Source organism: Myxocyprinus asiaticus, chromosome 20 (genome assembly GCF_019703515.2).
Source record: "Myxocyprinus asiaticus isolate MX2 ecotype Aquarium Trade chromosome 20, UBuf_Myxa_2, whole genome shotgun sequence".
Taxonomy (NCBI): Eukaryota; Metazoa; Chordata; class Actinopteri; order Cypriniformes; family Catostomidae; genus Myxocyprinus; species Myxocyprinus asiaticus.
Window position 1 is genome coordinate 24,858,688 of NC_059363.1, and position 19,806 is coordinate 24,878,493.

Sequence of the window (19,806 nt, forward strand, 5' to 3'; positions counted from 1 at the left end):
ACGGTTCCGTAATACTACACATGACAAGCATTTGGCATAATTGGGTTTTAAATGGGTTGAGGGGGGTTAAAATCATCCATATCAACCTGTATGTGTGTCAATTGTCACTATTTTGTGACTCACACACCCTGGTGAAGGGACACACTTATTGACCGATTATTTTTCACAGTATTAAAGTGCAGAATAAAATTTGGCCTGGTTTCACATAATTGTCCCTATAATTGTCCCATCACAGTTTTGTTCATGTCACATTTAACTCTAAACTTTTTATAGTTTCTTTATGATAAAATACTAATGCCCAATGGCTCATACAACAGCCCTTTTTCCTTTTTGTTTTTGTTTTTTGTTTTTTTTAAGTCTAAAATAATTTTGGTATGAAAACTGGGGGAAAAATGAGGCCCCTAACTTCAGTTGTAATTTCCACTGTCTTTCCTTTCCTCCTCTCAAATACTGTTCCTAGCAGCTCTGAAAGCACTGATGCTGCTCTCTCTTGAACTTGTTCTTCTGTGAAGTACAATTCAGCATGGCTAAATATGTGCTGTAGTGTCACAGGGAGATAAATGGAGCATGTCAGAGCCGATGGAAGGTTGAAGGCACAGAGTCAATGCAGAACTGGAAGAGTCTCTTACTGAGAGTGAGGCTGGCGCAGGTCAGAACGACACCTGTAACTATTGTGGATGCGATCACTGCCAGGATAAAAATTAGGGATGGTGGCCCGTCTTCCAGGGAGCCTGGACGAACGACTGCTGGACGAGATAGACAGTGATACACTTAAAATCTTCATAACAATTACATTTATAGACTGTAAGAAAAAATTACAAATGAGATCTCTTTAAAAGAATTGTTCACCCAAAAATGAAAATTCTGTCACAATTTACTCACACTCCATCAAAAACAATGACAAACATCAAAGTTCTCACATAAACATGTGTGCCACTGTGAACGAGCTTCTCTCATGTACTCGTGAATGTGCAACGGACATCAAGATTTTCATTCAAAAATGACTTACATTTTGGGTATGCCTTCAGAAGAAATATGATGCATGAGCCATATGGACTACTTTTATTATATTTTTTGGATCCATTTTTAAGCTTTAAAGTGAGTCACTATCAACTGCCATTGAACTGAAATGATGAACCACAATACTCATTTAAACATCTCCTTTTTTGTTCTGCTTAAAAAAGAAAGACATATGGGTATGGAACAATATGAGTTTAAGTAAATTATGACAGAATTTTCATTTTTGGGTGATCCCTTTTGAATCTCAATTGTTTCTCCTAAACATCTACGATATTAAATGGCGAGACTTCTCCTGAGAAGAGAAAACTTAATCTCACATGTGTCATTTTTAGAGTTATAGATCTCATAGATCTCAACAATGTCTGAAACTGTGTTTAGATTTGCCAAGATGCCAAAGTCTGCAATCTAAAGTCAGAGATCATCTCAATATGAATTCTACCAAGTGTCTATACTTTATGACAACAACTGTCTCATTTTTTTTAACCAATTTTTATTTCTCCAAAGGAATTTTAGGAAAAACATCTGAGACAAAGTTCATACTTAAATTAAACATATCTAGGAACTCAAGTTTAAAAGCTATGAAAGAGTCATTTCTGAGCAATACATTCTTGCTCTAAGGAATGTATAGATTGTTTAGCTACCTGTGCAGGTGACATTGTCTGGTGCAAGCACCTCATCATTGTCACACAAACAGAAGATGAGTCTGGTATTTTTATCTCGATTACAGCTCTGGGTCTGACAGTGGCTGCAGTTCAGAAACACCTGGATGACAGCTTCCCCGTGACTCTCCATGGCTACAACACAGAAAAAACAACACATCAATATTGCACAGCGCTGGTACAGAACAGTGTTAAAGCTAGGAAGTCTTCTTGTCTTTTAAGCTTTATGTACCTGCTAACTTTCAATTGAATGGAAAATTCTGGGAGACCTTAAAGGATCAAGAAAACTGATCTGGCATCTAAACAAGTAAAATGATCAGGAATGTGAATGAGAACAACCATGCTAATTTGTATTAGTAGGGTACAACAGGGCTAAAGACTCCGTGGGGTAGTTTAATTTCTCCCAAAACACTAAATAACAACAAAAACTACCACAGTATTTTCCTAAACTCCTGTTTGTCACTATACACTGGAAAATTTACCTCTTCCATGAGATCTTTGCTTGTGGTTGATTTTAAGGCAATTTGATCTCATTTGTAATATTTTTTTAAATGTTGCAAATTTATGTAACTAATGAAAATCCCTGAAATTGACATTTATTTTGAGACAAAATACTTATTTATAATTTTCCTTTTTGTTCAAGGTCATTAAATCAAATATTTTTCAAGAACTGTCCAATAAGTAAAAGGATAGTATTTGGGGTAAAAAGTCCCCCTGTTGCAGGGGCTAAAGACCCCTATTATACACATTGTTTTCTTAAGTGGGGGGGAATAGATTTGTCAGTCAGTCTGGACTCTAGCCCTTTAACTGTAAACACACTTGTAGTAATGAACTGTGGCACCAACTTCTATAAGTCACATAAGGTCTTCTATTATCTACCACGAGTTGCATATTCTTATTTCCACGTCCATTACTAAATCAGTGAGTGCGATTGTGTGTATCCTTATGTGTGACCTATTTTATCAATACAACCAACTTCTCTGAGACAAACAAAGATTGCAAGCTCATATATGGAATAATGCAAAAGTATTAAAAAAAAAAAATTGCATTTATTTTAGAGTGATAACATGCACTATAAAAAGCATTTTGCTAATTATTTTGCAATTATCATGCATGCTGTTGTTTATGACAATACAGTATTACCTGAGATACTATAATGGAATATTTGCACTTTTAACAATCGTTTGTCACACTCATGCCTCATCATCATTTAAAATAAACTAGTTAAGGCAACAGGGTAATTAAAAATGAAGGAGACCTAACAGGGATAGTTCACCCAAAAAATAAAAGTTCTGACATTGTTTACTCACCCTCATGTTGTTCAAAACCCTTATGGCATTCTTTTTTTCATGACATATAAAATTAGATGTAAGGTAGAATGTTAGCCTCATTCACCATTTATATTCAGTGCATGGAGAAAAGATACAATGAAATTGAATGGAGACAGGCTACTTTTCATTTTTTTGATGAACTATCCTTTTAAGAGAAATGGTGACCAGTCATGGCATCTGAAAAATACACTTACCTGTATACTGAACACATACATTTTAACCTAAAATCTTATTGTTGATTAAAATAAATAACAAAATGACACATTATAACAGTACTCAAATAAGTTTTAAGAAACTTTGACTTTGAGTAAAAATAAAGTCATACCTGCCAGTGGTTGCAGAAATATCTTTCCCATTGGGTGGACAAAAGAGATTCCATCTTGTCCATCTGCTGTGATGCTATCAAAAAGGGGCACATCACCACCTAATCAGAGGTGATATCAAATATCAAGATTCCATCATTAAATCAACCTATCCACTTCCTCATACTGGATAAAAAACATCAAACAGACTTTTGGATTTCACTAGCTGCCAAAGCATGAGTGATGATTTAACAATGACACTAACTTTCAATTTCTTTTTAAATTAAACATCTGACTGCTTCACAAAGTAAGTCTTTCTTTGAACACAAAAAATCTTTGTTTCATAGTATATGCTTCAGGAAAGATTCAGCCTCATTAATGAATCTATAACTTTGTTCATTTTAAACTAGGATCTACTGTATGCCTTCTAGCCTTTATGATTCCTCTACAGTTCAGTGCTTCACAAGTCAGTGCTCTGCAACACAATGTATACAGAGTGTAGTACAAGGGTTGGAGTAAAATAAAAAAATCTAGTGTAGGATAGAGTATGTATTTACTTGTTTGTGATTTGCACATAAGGTGGCCCCAAGAAAGTTTAAGTTAAATTTAAAAAGGTATGAATTTTATAGCGTTGAATACTAAAATATCAAACCAAGAAATATCAGCAAATAAATGATGCTAGATCCTTTCTCATAACTAACTTTACTGTTCTAAGCCAATTTTTCCATACTTTGCTATAATTTTGCAATTAAAATTTTGCTGCAATTGGTCAATTTTAGTGGGTGTTTGAAGTAAGTAGCCCTTAAAGCAATATTCCGAGTTCAGTACAAGTTAAGCTCAGTCAACAGCATTTGTTGCATAATATTGATTACCACAAAAATTAATTTTGACTTGCTCCTCCTTTTCTTAATAGAAATTCAAAATCTTGGATCTGATGAGGCACTAACAATGGAAGTGAAGGTGGCCAATTTTTGAATGTTAAAATATTCACTGTTTCAAAATTATAGCCACAAGACATAAAGAATATGCGTGTAAACATGATTTTAGTGTGATAAAATCACTTACTAACCTTTCTGTGTAAAGTTATTGCCAATTTTACAACTTCGTTACCTTGACGATGTAATATCAACAAACCCTTAAACGACTATAAAAATTATGATTTAAACCAATTTACAGCTCAAATAATACATGAGTTTTAACAGAAGAATTAATGCAAGTGCTTTTTTAAAAACTATAAGCTTCACAATTCTATGTTTAAACCCTCCAAAAATTGGCCCCATTCACTTCCATTGTAAGTGCCTCACTGTAACCTCGATTTTGCTTTTTTTTTTTTTTTTTAATAAAAAAAAAAGGATGGACGAGTTGAAATAAATTTTTGAGGTAATCAACATTATGCCACAAATGCTGTCGATTGAGCTTAACTTGTATTGAACCCAGAATATTCCTTTAAGTTCACACAGGTACCAGAAAGTATCCACATTCATTTTTTTTTAAGTTTGAAAAGTATATCCATTGTTTTATCATTTGAAACTTGAAAATGTTTTGATTGATAAGTGTGTTTGTGATATATTTCATTACAATACATGTGGTTTGGTTTGATATTTTGTTATATAATGCAAAGACATACAGTACATACTTTTAATTGTAGCTTAAGTGCCCAAATACTATTTGGGGCTGCTGTCTGTTCAAGTGTTTTTAACATTCACCTCTGTATCCTCCTCCACCCCCTCCAGCAGTGCAAGCACCCCCTCCTCCTCCAAAACCCCCAAATGTAGCCCATCCAAGCTTAGACAGAGCCAGAGGACAGGATGAGCCTCCCTGCCCTCCTTCAACCAGAGATTTCCCTGCTTGGGGGAGAGAGGATGAGTCGCTCCATCCACCTCCTCCACCTAAACACACACACATACACAAATACAAACAAACACAATAAAGATGTTAGTCTAAAAAAGTTCCACTAACAAATTCCTTCGGTCTGAGGAAGAAATGTTCAGTAAGTTTGAAGATAATTCTTAAGAATATTATTATTATTGGTGGACAAATTTTTCTTTAAAGCTGAGAGAGCTCAGAACTGCTTTCATATAACCACTTAGCATATAAAGCATTTCCCAGACACCTAACCCACAAAACAACCTTCATAATTTAGAGGATTGTCACAAGATAATGCAATCCTGATGGTTAAACTGAAAGAGCAGCAAGATCTTTTTTTTTTTTAATTTTTTATCTGGTTGGTAGCTAATGCAATTAGAAATCCCAATAAAACATACACAAATGTGGGATAAGCTGGTTTGGGGGAATAATAGTTGACCTACATCCAAATCTACACCACAGCATAATTGTTAGCATTCAAAGAAAACAATTTCAAATCACAATAAACAACCAGTGACAAAGACCAACCACTGACCCTTGTATATTGGTGATTCACAGAACTTGCTTTTAAATGAGGCCAGGGTATCATACATAAAATGTTTTATTGTATATATACATATATATGTTGTTCCATCATTTTGAGTCACTTTGACCCAGAAAAATATTTTGAGCTTCATGCACTAAAATAAAAAGGAAAGTTTTAGCCTTCTAATGATATAACTAATTTATGTTTCTACTCTAAACCTTTGCTGAGATATAATAATTTAAATGTTAGCTGAGATTTTACCTTTTACTTTAAAGCATACAACTCAAAATGTGTTTCTGGGTCAAAGTGACTCAAAATGATGGACCAGGTTACATATTGTTAAGCAAAGAGTAAGGCATAATTAAATCGGAGTGTCTATTTGCACCCCAGTGTAAAATGCACCCCAATAGTCTGGCGAAACCACAGGAATATACAACAAACTACACAACAGATGTCACTGCAGTGGTGTGCGGTGTAAAGACGGTCTGTGAATGTGTACTGTTGTCCTAGCGACCACGGTTCCAATCCGCATTTAGTCCCACTTTTTCCTAACCGATTTCCTGTTTCCACTTAATATTTCCTTTAATACTACTTAAAATAATAGATAAAAATGAATATAATTTATTTCATCGCAGTGATTTGGTCACGGTGAATGTCGGGAAGTGCAGGGAAGGGTTTGTCAGAGTCTGTCGATCACACTCGTTCCCATGTGAAACCATGTTTTCTGTAGTAAAACCAAGGTTATTTTTTCAACGGTATGGTGAGGGTTAGGTTTAGCGGTAAAAGTTAATGTAGTGTGTCTGTGCGTCTCTAAATAAACACAATAAACACTGCAGTGATGCCCATACTGTATGTTAGTATTTAAAAATGGGTGCAAATAGTATATGAAACTATTTGCACCAGGGTGCAATTAGTATCTACCATTATTTGCACCAGGGTGCAAATAGCATCTGCCTAATTAAATACAGCAAGTGAAACATTTTGATACAGCTGAGCATAACTTTGACTGTTAGGGCTATGCTTTTTTTATTTTCTCACTTATAATATTCATAATTTTTTAAGATTAACATATAAAAAAACAAAAATTTCTTAGCACACAGGGGTTATCTATAGTTTAATACATTTTTTCAGAGACATCAGTAATACATTATACTATCATTTAAGTTGAAACTACACTAAGTTTTGAAAATTCAGTTGAAAGGCCACTTTGCTTGACCAGAATGGTTTACAGCTGGGTTTTGTCTTTTAACTTTTACAGAGTTTTGGTGTCATTTGGTGTCAGAAAAAAATGAAATAATTAGCTTCTTTGTCATTGGTAGAATGATATCATTTCTAAACTTATATTGGAATGAGGTATGCTTAAAAGAGACCTGCTGCTCCTGATTTGCCATTGACACCAGAGGCTGCAGTGTCATTCTCATACTGTTCTAGGAAAATCTGGTCCAGGCTGATTTCAGGGTCCTCCAGATAGGCCTTCCCTCCACCACCAGCTGCAATCAGTAAAGGAACTGGTTCTCCATTCTCCATCTGCCCCCAAACATACCCAAAAATACAGTCACTTTTTATAATTCAATTTAAGCACTCTCTTCCATCTGTGTTCCAACTTTAAATTATTTCAGGATGTCTCAAAAATGCTCGTCTAGACAGACACTATCAGACAAGTGCTTTCCACATGGCTCTCCTTAAGGGGGCTCACAAGACTGTGATTAACATGCTTAACCCTCTGGGGTCTGAGGGTGTTTTGGGCCCTGGAGAAGTTTTGAAATGCCTTGACATTTGTGCTTTTTTCAGTTGGGGCATATAGGGCATATACACAATATATAAAAAAAATTTCAGGATTCTTTAATGAATAGAAATGTCAAAATAACAGCATTTATCTGAAATAGAAAGCTTTTGTAACATTACAAATGTCTTTACTGTCACTTTTGATCAATATAATGCATCCTTGCTGAATAAAAGTATTAATTTCTTTCCAAAAAAATAAAAAAATAAAAAAATTCTTACTTACCCCAAACTTTCGAACGGTAGTGTATAATGTTACAAAAGCTTTCTATTTCAGATAAATGCTGTTATTTTGAACTTTCTATTCATCAAAGAATCCTGAAAAAAATTTAACACAACTGTTTTCAACATGACATTGAAGACTGGAGAAATAATGCTGAAAATTCAGCTTTATATCACAGAAATAAATTGCATTTTAAAATATTATATATATATATATGATTCACTGTTGTTTGCCTTGTGTTTCTCCCCTGTCATCTGTTCCTCCCGGACTACATTTCCCATAAATCCCTGCCCTCATCACTGCCAGCTGTCCTTGATTGTTTTCACCTGTCTTCCATTAAGTCATTATCCACTGTGTATATAATGCCCTGTTGTTTGCTTGTTCTTGGTCAGTTGTTATGTGTTTTGACCTCCTGTGTATGACCAGTGCCCTGCGTGTATGTTTCCTTTGTTCCTGTGTTTTCCCATCGTGGATGTTTCTTTTGTTCCTGTGTTTACCCACGTTATTTTGTACTTTGTTTAATTCATTTCATTAAACTCTTTTAGCTGCACTTAGATCCAGCTCTCGTGACCTCATTCCTAACATTACAGAACAACTGACCACACAAATGGATCTAGCGGCAATGTTCTTCCAGTTGAGCCGGGAGGATTTGCCCATAAGGGAATACTCCCTTTGTTTCAATGCCATTGCCAGCTTCTCTGGATTTGTGGACTCCCATCTTAAGTCGATCTACCGGATTGGACTATTAGCTCACCGGTGGTGGGATTTGCCAGAGACAGGAGACCACACTTGGAGGGAGTATGTGAGGTTAACCCAGGAAACGTTCGCTTCTGAGGATCCTCCTCTCTCTGTCCCGATCCCGGCTTCCGAGCCTTCCAAGCCTGAGTCCTCTCCACGCCATGTCACAGCCACATCTGAGTCAGCTCCACGCCATGTCACAGTCCGGACTTCCGTGACTCATTGCTCCAAGCATTCCGCAGCCCCGGTCTCGAAGCCCTTCACGGCCCTTGTCTCCAAGTTGAATTATCCGCCATTTATATCAGTGCGTAGGGCCACAAAGACTCTTCCCCACAAATTGTCAGTGCCCACGCCTGCCACGGCCAACAAGTCGACGCCCAGGCCTGCCACAGCCAACGAGCCAACGCCCACACCTGTCACGGCCAATGAGCTGGAAGCCTCGTCCGTCCCAGAGCCAGCGTTGCCAACCTCGTCCGTCCCAGAGCCAGCGTTGCCAACCTCGTCCGTCCCAGAGCCTGCGTTGCCAACTTCGGCCTCCCGGAGGAGGAGAAAGGCTTTCGTTTCCAAGTCTCAGCCCATGTACGTGACCACGGAGGTCGTCTCCGAGTCTCTGCCCATGTTCATGACCACAGAGGTCATTCCCGAGACTGTCCATGCCCACGACCAAAGAGGTCTTCCCGAATATCAGTCCATGCCCACGACCACAGAGGTCGTACCCAAGGCTCTGTCTACACCCACAGCCACAGAGATTGCTCTCGAGACTCTGCTCATGTTCACGACCACTGAGGTCATTGTCCAGTCATCCTTGACTCTTAGCCTCGAGCCTCCCACGGCTCCGCCTTCCACGGCTTCGTCCCTCGAGCCTCCCACGGCTCCGCCTTCCACGGCTTCGTCCCTCGAGCCTCCCACGGCTCCGCCTTCCACGGTTTCGTCCCTCGAGCCTCCTACGGCTCCGCCTTCCACGGCTTCGCCCCTCAAGCCTCCCACGGCTCTGCCTGCCATGGCTCTGCATTCCATGGCTTCGCCCCTCGATCCCCCTACGGATCCACCTGCCACAGCTTCCCTCCTCGAGACTCCTATGGCTCCGCCTACCAAGGCTTTAACCTCTGAGTCTTCCATGGCTCCAGTTTCTACCCTGTGGTTGCCACCCAGGCCTCCTGACCCTGTTTCAGCCCTGTGGCTGCCAACCAGGCCTCCTGATCCAGTCCCTACCCTGAGGTGGATTCCTGGCCGTCCACCTGATATACTCTGGTCTCCTGGCCATTCATCTGATCTACTCTGGTCTTCTGGGTCTCTTGGCTGTCCGCCTGATCTGCTCTGGTCTCCTGGCCGTCCACCTGATCTGCTTTGGTCTTCTGGGTCTCCTGGCCGTCCGCCTGATCTGCTCTGGCCTCCTTGGTCTACTGGTGGCCCGCCTGATCTGCTCTGGTCTCTAGGCCATCCACCTGATCTGCTCTGGTCTCCCTGGTCTCATGTCTGTCCGCCCGATCTGCTCTGGTCTCCTGGCCTTCCGCCTGTTCTTCTCTGCTATCCTTGGTCTCTGGCTCCATCTTGGCCCTGCCTTCCTGACCATCCTTCCTTGGGCTTCAGGAGCCACCCATTAGAGGGGTGGTTCTGTCATGATTCACTGTTTGCCTTCTGTTCCTCCTGTCATCTGTTCCTCCCGGACTACATTTCCCATAATTCCCTGCCCTCATCACTGCCAGCTGTCCTTGGTTTTTTTTTTTCACCTGCCTTCCATTAAGTCATTATCCATTGTGTATATAATGCCCTGTTGTTTGCTTGTTCTTGGTCAGTTATGTGTTTTGACCTCCTGTATGACCAGTGCCCTTCGTGTATGTTTCTTTTGTTCCTGTGTTTACCCCGTTAGTTTGTACTTTTGTTTAATTCATTTCATTAAACTCTTTTAGCCGCACTTAGAGCCAGCTCTCGTGACCTCATTCCAAACATTACTCTATATAAAATAATAACTTGCCTCGGGGACATTTACAATTTGCATTGATCACCTCAGCACATTACCGTATGAATAGCGCCCTCTGCGCATGGGTGTGATCACATTAGGGATAATTCGCTGAGCCAGGAGGAACTGTACATCACTTTGTTTCATACAGATTACATTGCAGGAGAATATTTGTTTTAAATTTGAATTGTTTTATTTAAAAGTAGACATTTTAAGCTTTCTTTAGACATATGTTTCATGTTTGTGTGATAAATATTTGTTAAGTGTCAGTTCATTTTTGTGACGTGTTTCAGAAAGATGTTTGCAGAAACAGAGACGGCTGAAAGCGCACCCTGGTTATTTTCTTTTTTTTTAAGAAAAGCACAAGGTTTTGTCGACATTGTGAGTGTACACAAAAGTAGACCCTTTAAAGTTTCTAATGATGTATTTTAAGTTGTTTCTGCTGTTATGAGGAAAAAATCCAGCAGGATGCACCGGTGCGTCCATCGACCCCTGAGGGTTAAAGATGTCTTTGAGAAGACAACAGAGGAAAAAAAATAAATATCTTACCCGATAGATGTATGTGGCTCCCCCACCACCACCTCCACCCCCTGCCCACTCCAAAGCTGAACCATCAATGTCAAAACCATCTTCAATCACAGAAGACTCGCCCAGACAGATGTTATGGGTCAGGGGGTTCCTCTGTATACATATGAACAAAACACACAGATAGAGAGAGAGTAATATATTGGTGGGGCAAAATTCTGAATTTAAGAATTGTCTCCTTTTCAGTTTGTGAATTTGAATTTAAACGAAATTGGCTATGCCGCACAGGTTGTTGAACTGGAATTTGAAAGAACCCTTTTCACATTTCCTGTTTGGGAATGTGGAAGTAAACTATAGCGGGGTAAACTTCTATAGTGGTGAATGGGACACCACAGCAAATATTATTTTTGCATTCCCATTTGCTCTAACAGCAAAACAAAAAAAATCCACTAGTACGTTTCCGTGACTTTTAAAAAGAGGAAAAAAATAGAGATGGAATTTGACAGTAAGAAAGAGAAAAATGCCAAATTTATTGTTACTCCTTCAGCAGCTATATTTGAAACCCCACTGCAGAACTGTTTATTTTATAACTTAATATAAATTCTATTTTCATTTTATAATATTAGTTCAATTTTATAAATTCACATAGTATTTATAATTTAATGCCAGGCTAATAAACAATAAACAAAAGCATTATGGGAAATGTTCTCTTCTTCCGCCATGGTCCATAAATTAAATAAATGTAATACTGTAAATGTAACAAAATATTCTATATAAATTCAATACAAATTTCTATAGGTGGCATTTTAAAAATTGATAATTAATATTATCGAATATTTCTGGAAATACCCCATATATGTGTATGATAATGTGTTAATGTTAATATGTGTTATTAACATGATGAAGGGGAATTCATATAGGAACAAATGTTATGTATTATTAAAAACTACACAACTGTTCAATGAATTTCTTTGAGTTTCATTCCATCTGAATTCTACTTCCCTAAATTCAAATTCAAACTAATGTTCTGCATTCTGTTTGCTACCTCAATTCAAATTCAAAATGTAAAAGCATTCTCAATTCAATTCTGAATGGCCAGGCTTGACTTCCCGTTTTAAAGAATTTCATCACTCACCCCTGGACAGGCGTCTTCTCCTTGGTGACCAATTAGGATGTAGATTATATCCCCTTTCTCCAGTGGGAAGATAGCTGTGATTATGACACCATGCGAACGCCTGTTATGGTTCTTTGCTCCTTTGCCTCCTGCGGCTCCGTAGGCAGAAATCCTGGAAAATTAGTGTCTTCTGTCAGTGTTCTCTAGGCATTTAATTAACAAACAGAGGATGCACCTGCCATCTCCAGATACTATTAGCAGTAAAAAGAGCATAAAATAAACGTAGTTTAAATATTCACATTAAACACTAAATAAAGTAAATAAACTAAGCCTCACAGTGGTCTAATTTGAAAGGGAATTATCCATTTTATCATACCTATCATCATAACAACACTGCATTTTAAGCATTTAAACATTAAGCGACCCATAAGTGTCTCTAAGTCATCACCATTAGGCTTGATAATATAATACACAATCACTTTAATATTCTGAATATACTGTATACTTGAGTAAATCCTGATTAAGATGAGTTAAAGCCGAAGGATGTAATTTATGCACCACCAGCAATGCCAAATGAAATTGCAAAATGATGGAAAAACAATCCCCTTGTCTGCCATGGCTCGGCAAACAGACAGTCCTGCTCCAAACTCTTGCCATCGGTTATTGTTATGTCTGGCTGACAGTTCTTTACAGCACTACAGTGTCACCGTGTTTACACTTCTCATGGAACTCAACCTACAAATGGCTTCCTTATACCTTTCTCTGCATATTAAAGTGGGATAGGAGAAAAAAATTTAGCATAAAAAAAAAAAATTACACATTTCAGCTTTCATACAAAGATGCTGCTGTAAAAGTAAAGGCTTTAATTCCCTCACATCACGAAAGGAAGATAAAACTTCCTGTCTCCGGGGAAATAAAACTTTTGTTATGAAAACCAGCCAGTGCTCAGGGCACCAAAACAAAAGGACAATATAAAATAATTCAGTTAAAGAATGAGGAATAGCCTGGGCTGGATCTCTGTTTTTCATGCCCACTATGTCATGCTAAATGGAATGGTAAGACAACATACTGTAGTTATATGTACAGTATGTTCATCTTATAGATTATCTGCCATATGTTCACCTATTTTTTCTCTCCTGCATGTCTCTCTTTCGAAAACAGTTTTGGAGTTGTTTTTAATGAGCCCCCATGACTAGCCTCTGTAATCATTGTAAATCAGTTCAAAGGCTACACCACACAGGGGCCAGATTTAGTGTAGTACAGGAAGATATTTATCTATGCATACAGCCATTGAGTCATCCCTCTTGCTGTTTTTCTACAAGAAAAAAACAGAAAGACAGTCAAGTGGACAGCACTAAATACAGGTGTAAATGGATTCTAAAATGTTTTTTGATCTGATCACTCAAACCTCATTCAGAGGTAGTCAGATGGGTCCTGGACAATATCAAAGGGCCACTTACTCACCTGTCAATCATCCATTGAGCTAAAAGAAGGGTTTAAACTTTGCCGCTCACATGTGTCTTTGAAAGGAAAATAACTATCCAAGTGATGAGCTGTGGGGTGCCAGTCTACCACCCCCTAAGGGACCATCCCACAAGAACAAAAAAAGAACAATCTGTCAAATTATTCATATAAAATGATGTTTTGTTTTTTAACAGATGTTACTATCAGGTGTAAACTGGGCCAAAAAGAGAGAGCTATAGAAAGAGAGAGACCTCTTGTCTTGACATTTCTGAAAAACAAACTCTGCTTTTCTGCGAATGCACACTGGCTACAACTTATTGATAGCAAGAGGGTGATGGGAAGTCATTAAAAAGAAAGTTATGATATACACATCAGTGTGAGCTGTCATCCATCTAAATTATTCATACTATGTTTGGATTCATAAAAGATTTCTGGTACTCAAAGAAAGCCTTTCTTAAACTGCTTAACATGTTCAGTTAAAGTTAAAAGTTTACATACCCTTAGGTTGAAGTCATTAAAACAAATTTTTTTAACCACTCCACAGATTTCATATTAGCAAAATATAATTCAATAAAGTCGTTTAGGACATCTACTTTGTGCATGATCTGAGTAATTTTTCCAACAAATGTTTACAGACAGATTGTTTCACTTTTAACTGACTATATCACAATTCCAGTGGGTCAGAAGTTTACATACACTAAGTTAACTGTGCCTTTAAGCAGCTTGGAAAATTCCAGAAAATGATGTCAAGCCTTTAGACAATTAGCCAATTAGCTTCTGATAGGAGGTGTACTGAACTGGAGGTGTACCTGTGGATGTATTTTAAGGCTTCCTTCAAACTCAGTGCCTCTTTGCTTGACATCATGGGAAAATTAATCAGCCAAGACCTCAGAAAAAAAATTGTGGACCTCCACAAATCTGGTTCATCCTTGGGAGCAATTTCCAAATGTCTGAAGGTACCACGTTCATCTGTACAAACAAAAGTACGCAAGTATAAACACCATGGGCCATGCAGCCATCATATTGCTCAGGAAGAAGACACATTCTGTCTCCTAGAGATAAACGTAGTTTGGTGCGAAAAGTGAAAATCAATCCCAGAACAACAGGTAGACAAGTATATATATCCACAGTAAAACGAGTCCTATATCGACATAACCTGAAAGGCTGCTCAGCAAGTAAGAAGCCACTGCTCCAAAACCACCATAAAAAAAGCCAGACTACAGTTTGCAAGTGCACATGGGGACAAAGATCTTACTTTTTGGAGAAATGTCCTCTGGTCTGATGAAACAAAAATCGAACTGTTTGGCCATAATGACCATTGTTATATTTGGAGGAAAAAGGGTGAGGCTTGTAAGCCGAAGAACACCATCCCGACTGTGAAACATGGGGGTGGCAGTATCATGTTGTGGGGGTGCTTTGCTGCAGGAGGGACTGGTGCACTTCACAAAATAGATGGCATCATAAGGAAGGAAAATTATGTGGATATATTGAAGCAACATCTCAAGACATCAGCCAGGAAGTTAAAGCTCGGTCGCAAATGGGTCTTCCAAATGGACAATGACCCCAAGCATACCTCCAAAGTTGTGGCAAAATGGCTTAAGGACAACAAAATCAAGGTATTGGAGTGGTCATCACAAAGCCCTGACCTCAATTCGATAGAAAATTTGTGGGCAGAACTGAAAAAGTCTGTGCGAGCAAGGAGGCCTACAAACCTGACTCAGTTACACCAGTTCTGTATTGAAGAATGGGCCAAAATTCTAGCAACTTAATGTGAGAAGCTTGTGGAAGGCTACTAAAAATGTTTTGACCCAAGCACAGACAATTTAAAGGCAATGCTATCAAATACTAACAAAGTGTATGCAAACTTCTGACCCACTGGAAATGTGATGAAAGAAATAAAAGCTGAAATAAATCATTCTCTCTACTATTATTCTGACATTTCTCATTCTTAAAATAAAGTAGTGATCCTGACTGACCTAAGACAGGGAACGTTTTCTACGATTAAATGTCAGGAATTGTGAAAAACTGAGTTTATATGTACTTGGCTAAGGTGTATGTAAACTTCTGACTTCAACTGTATAACTGGTCACCAGCATATGTTTTTGATGCTGGTCACCAGTACTGGATGATCTCCACCAGGCTTCTGCAACAAGCAAGCTTAACCAGCAAGAATTTTTCGGCCAAGCAGCCTCACCAGAAAGACCATGCTGGTTGATCAGCTTCATATGCCAAGTTGTGCTAGAGACCAGCTATGCAGGTCCAACAGCTAGACCAGCACAAAACCATAACTAACTAGCTGGTTCATGCTGGTCTAAGTTGCTCGTTTGGAAAGAATAATACTCTTCTGAACTTACTTGTACATGTTGGTAGCTGGGACCCTCCACATCTGAACCCCCTTGAGAGGGCCCTCCTTCTCAATCACCACGCTGACGTTGGTGTTGCGGTAAGCACTGTCACACTGGGCTTGAGTAGGGCCTTGAGGTCCACTGGCTCCACAGGAAGTAAACCACCATGTCATTATTGACACCTCTGAAAATAAAAGAAATTGGTTTCTGTCCACACCATATACCTCAAAACTAATGAGTGAAATGACTGATGGTTCTACAGATGGATCTACTAAATCATCTGTCTTTATAATATCCAGGAGAGAAAATTCATTATGGAAGCATTTTATCAGACCATGATAGTAAAACACTGTACCTGATGGTGAGGGTTCTGGTAGAGGGCTGAAGAAATCCAAATCACTGATAAAGTCCAAATCATGAGGTCTTTGTTCATGAAGCAGTTCATTTAGATCTGATAAACCAGATGTGGAAAAAAGAAGACAAAGGAGAGTAACGTAATGGAAGTGTAATGTACTGGGATTGAACAGCACCATTTTTATTTTATTGTTAGCCATTTAGTAATTTTTATTGGCAGGAACAATGTGGATAAAAGGGAATCAGGAAATGTCTCAAGTCAGATTCCTTCTTCTGTCGCCCAGATGAGCAACACAGCTCAATGTATCCATATGTGTAATAACTGCTAGGCCAGAGTTCCGACATTTTGAACCTTTTATATGAACATTCTTTCTTCCACATTTCTAAAGGACCAAAGATCAACAAAAAAGAACATGCAGGTCAAAGAGAGAATAAGAGCTTTTAGATCCAAGGCTTTGTAGATAAGATGAGTTATTGGATAAGAGATAAATATGGTGGAAAATGAAGGTGGTGAGTGAGAGAAGACAACTTAACAAAGGACAGGAGGACAAGATAGATATCCAGCAGCGACATGATATTTAGTGAGCAGATGGCTCATGAATTTCACTGTATCATCGATTATAGGAAAGAAAGTTAACAGGGTCAGGAAATCTCGACTTTCATTGGAATCCCAAATTTCAATCAACAGACCCACCAATTCCTGCGGTCAGCTGCTACACAGAAAGATTATTACTTCATGTATATCCATGAAAGTTATATAGCAGATATTGCAAAAAATAACATAATAACAATAAAATATTCACCAGATCTTTTAAATGTTACTAGAACAGCTAATAAAGAAAGGCAGTTGAGAATTCATGGTATTACATCTCATCTCACACTCGACAGATGTCAGTATGCACTATGCTGGCAGAAAGTCTATAACTGCCGCTTTTAAGAGAATCATGGGAATTGCGGAATGGGAGAGCGAAAAGGGAGGTTTTCTTATCAGTTTTCCCACCATCAGATCCAATCAAGCAGAGTCTACATCAACAGCATTATGCAAACCATCTCCTTTACAGTAACTGGAGACAGCTGTTAGACATCATGTGCGTGTATCACATCTTTTAAATTCTCTGTCTGTTTCAGCCTGTTTGAAATTCTCTGTCTGTTTGAGTGGTTCAATATGCTTGTGGACTAGCGACGGGCCATTACAATCAGGCAGGGGTGTAGATCCCCCCCCCCCCCAATATTTATACCATGATCAATGGAAACATGTAAATGCTTCACACTGCAACCAAATCTACGCCCTTGCAATCAGGGACTAAAAACGTAATGTTTTTCATTTTGGTTCATTCTGAGCAAAAGCAGTATTTTTTTCATTCTGGTTCAGAAGTTTTGCAGCCTCTTTTCCAAAAGGTTACCGGGTAGAACAAACTAAAACCCTAACCCTAACCCTAAACCTAACTTTCTGCATTTTTACATTTTCAAAAAAAGTTTAGTATGTTTTTTTAAGCGATTTGAATTATGGGGACACTAGAAATGTCCTCATAAACCACATTTATAGCATAATACCCTTGTAATTACCAGTTTGTAACCTAAAAAAATGTCCTCGTAAACCACCCAAACCCGCCCACACACCGGTTTGATCGCACGGCTCAGGGACATGATCTAATCTTAAGTGCTAACTTTGCGATGTTACCGCCACCATGCATTTGTACTTGGAAAAAAGAGAAACTGAATTTTTCAGACAAACAATAAATCTGTAAATGTAAACATTTAGGTTAAATGAAGTGGCACTAACCCATGTGTATTCTGCAGAGGCAGTGGGATTTTTCTGAAGGGGTTTAATAAGGTTGCTGGTGTTTCCCCCTTTGGCTTGAAATCTGTCGACATTCACGACAGATGGGTTTTCCCGGTTTCATCAGGCAAAACTCAAAATAATTCCAAATCTCGCAATGTGAATTGTGTTGTGTAAAAAGCATCTCACTCTCCAAAGTTTTACTTAAATCCATATTATGCATTAGGAGACACACCCGCCAAATTAACCCGCTGGGATTCAGATGTGTGTGTCTGAAGCATGGGAAAACCACTCACTGAAAAATAAATAATACCATATAAGGTGCAAATTCTAAACAGCATTTTGCGCACTTAAAGGGCACTGCGTAAAGGACACGGCACAAAAAAGACTATATTTTTAATGTTATTGCAGACATAGGTCTGATTCAAATGAAGGTTTTATCAAAAATAATATTTACTACCGCACATGCAACATAATTTACAGTACTACCATATTGATGGTACTACTGTTTAAAAAAATACTGTAGCACCGGCAGTATTTTGAAGCTTTAGTATTGCGATACTACCGTAGCACCGGTCTACCGTGCAACCCTAGTATGTAGTTATTATACATAGCTGACAAAAAGCTCTTCATTCAGAGAATGCGACATCCACAATGGGCAATTAGGCAAAGAAATGTGTGATCCAGCAGTTTCCTTCAGGATCAAAGCACATGTTTAATTTTTTGGGGCAACATGAAGTGGTGTAGTTCCAAAAATTTACTATGATAAAACCTTTGGCCTTAAGTTTCATGAAACAATTACTGGAACAAAATTAACCAGTTATAACTGGTTACCAGCATTTAAAAATAACGTTTTCACTCTGGAACAATTGAAAATCACTTTGTTCTGGTTTTTGGTTACGTTCTGCTAAAAATTGTGTTAGTTTTCAGTTTTCATTTTCGATCCTTGAACCGTTTTTAGTCCCTGATTAAAACTGCACTTAATAGTTAACAACCATGTTAAAAGCAGTACAAAAGTGGAAAAGTGAGTGTCCTGTATATGCATACTTGTTTGTATGTGTGAGTGTGAGACAGAAAGGTTACCTGCGTGAAAACATGATGCACTTAATGAAATGTCATCCAGAGCAATGTCAGCCATAGAACCAGAACTCCAGAAAGCCTGCACTTTAACATGGAACCTGTGGTCAAAACAAATGACCAATTATTATAATATGAGCTAATATCAAATTGGATTTGTTTTTGTAAATCCATGCATTAAAATGGGAAAAAATGGCAAATGGAGTAAAGCTTAAAAAGCAACAATGATGTGAAATAAAATTCCTTATTTGCATAATTCGAAGTAGACTAAACTTGGGGATCAATAAAAGCATCCATCCATCCACTCATCCATCCATCCAGCCACCTATTTATCCATCCACCCATTTACCTACTCATCTATCCATCCACCATTAACCCACCAAACCATCCATCCCCCTGTATATTCATACATCCATTCACCTATTTATCCATCTATACATCATCCATCCACCTATTCATCCATCCATCCACCTATTTATCCATCCATCCATTCGCTCACTTAACCATCTATCCATATCATTAATCAAATCTATGCATTCACCTATTAATGCATCCATCCAGCCATCCATCCATTCACCTATTCATCCATCCATCCATTTATCCATTTATCCATCATTAATCAAACCTATGCATTCACCTATTCATGCATCAATCCATCCATTCATCCATAAAACCTCTCACCTATTTCTCCACCCACATATATCACCTATTTCTCCACCCACAAATCAATCCACCATCCA

The 19,806-nt window shown here is 38.4% G+C and overlaps 1 protein-coding gene across 1 annotated transcript in view; it reads right to left on the minus strand.

Annotated features, from left to right (window-relative positions):
• The window catches only part of LOC127410870 (tyrosine-protein kinase receptor-like), an 81,516-nt gene that overhangs the window by 23,068 nt on the left and 38,642 nt on the right, over positions 1 to 19,806 (minus strand). The window contains exons 10-19 of the mRNA XM_051646087.1: positions 19,073 to 19,167; positions 16,211 to 16,306; positions 15,865 to 16,039; positions 12,068 to 12,218; positions 10,957 to 11,088; positions 7,075 to 7,231; positions 5,019 to 5,201; positions 3,336 to 3,434; positions 1,662 to 1,814; positions 630 to 746 (exon numbers count right to left, since the gene is read on the minus strand). Coding sequence (XP_051502047.1) covers positions 630 to 746; positions 1,662 to 1,814; positions 3,336 to 3,434; positions 5,019 to 5,201; positions 7,075 to 7,231; positions 10,957 to 11,088; positions 12,068 to 12,218; positions 15,865 to 16,039; positions 16,211 to 16,306; positions 19,073 to 19,167 — 1,358 coding nt within the window. The remainder of the gene's footprint in view (positions 1 to 629; positions 747 to 1,661; positions 1,815 to 3,335; positions 3,435 to 5,018; positions 5,202 to 7,074; positions 7,232 to 10,956; positions 11,089 to 12,067; positions 12,219 to 15,864; positions 16,040 to 16,210; positions 16,307 to 19,072; positions 19,168 to 19,806) is intronic.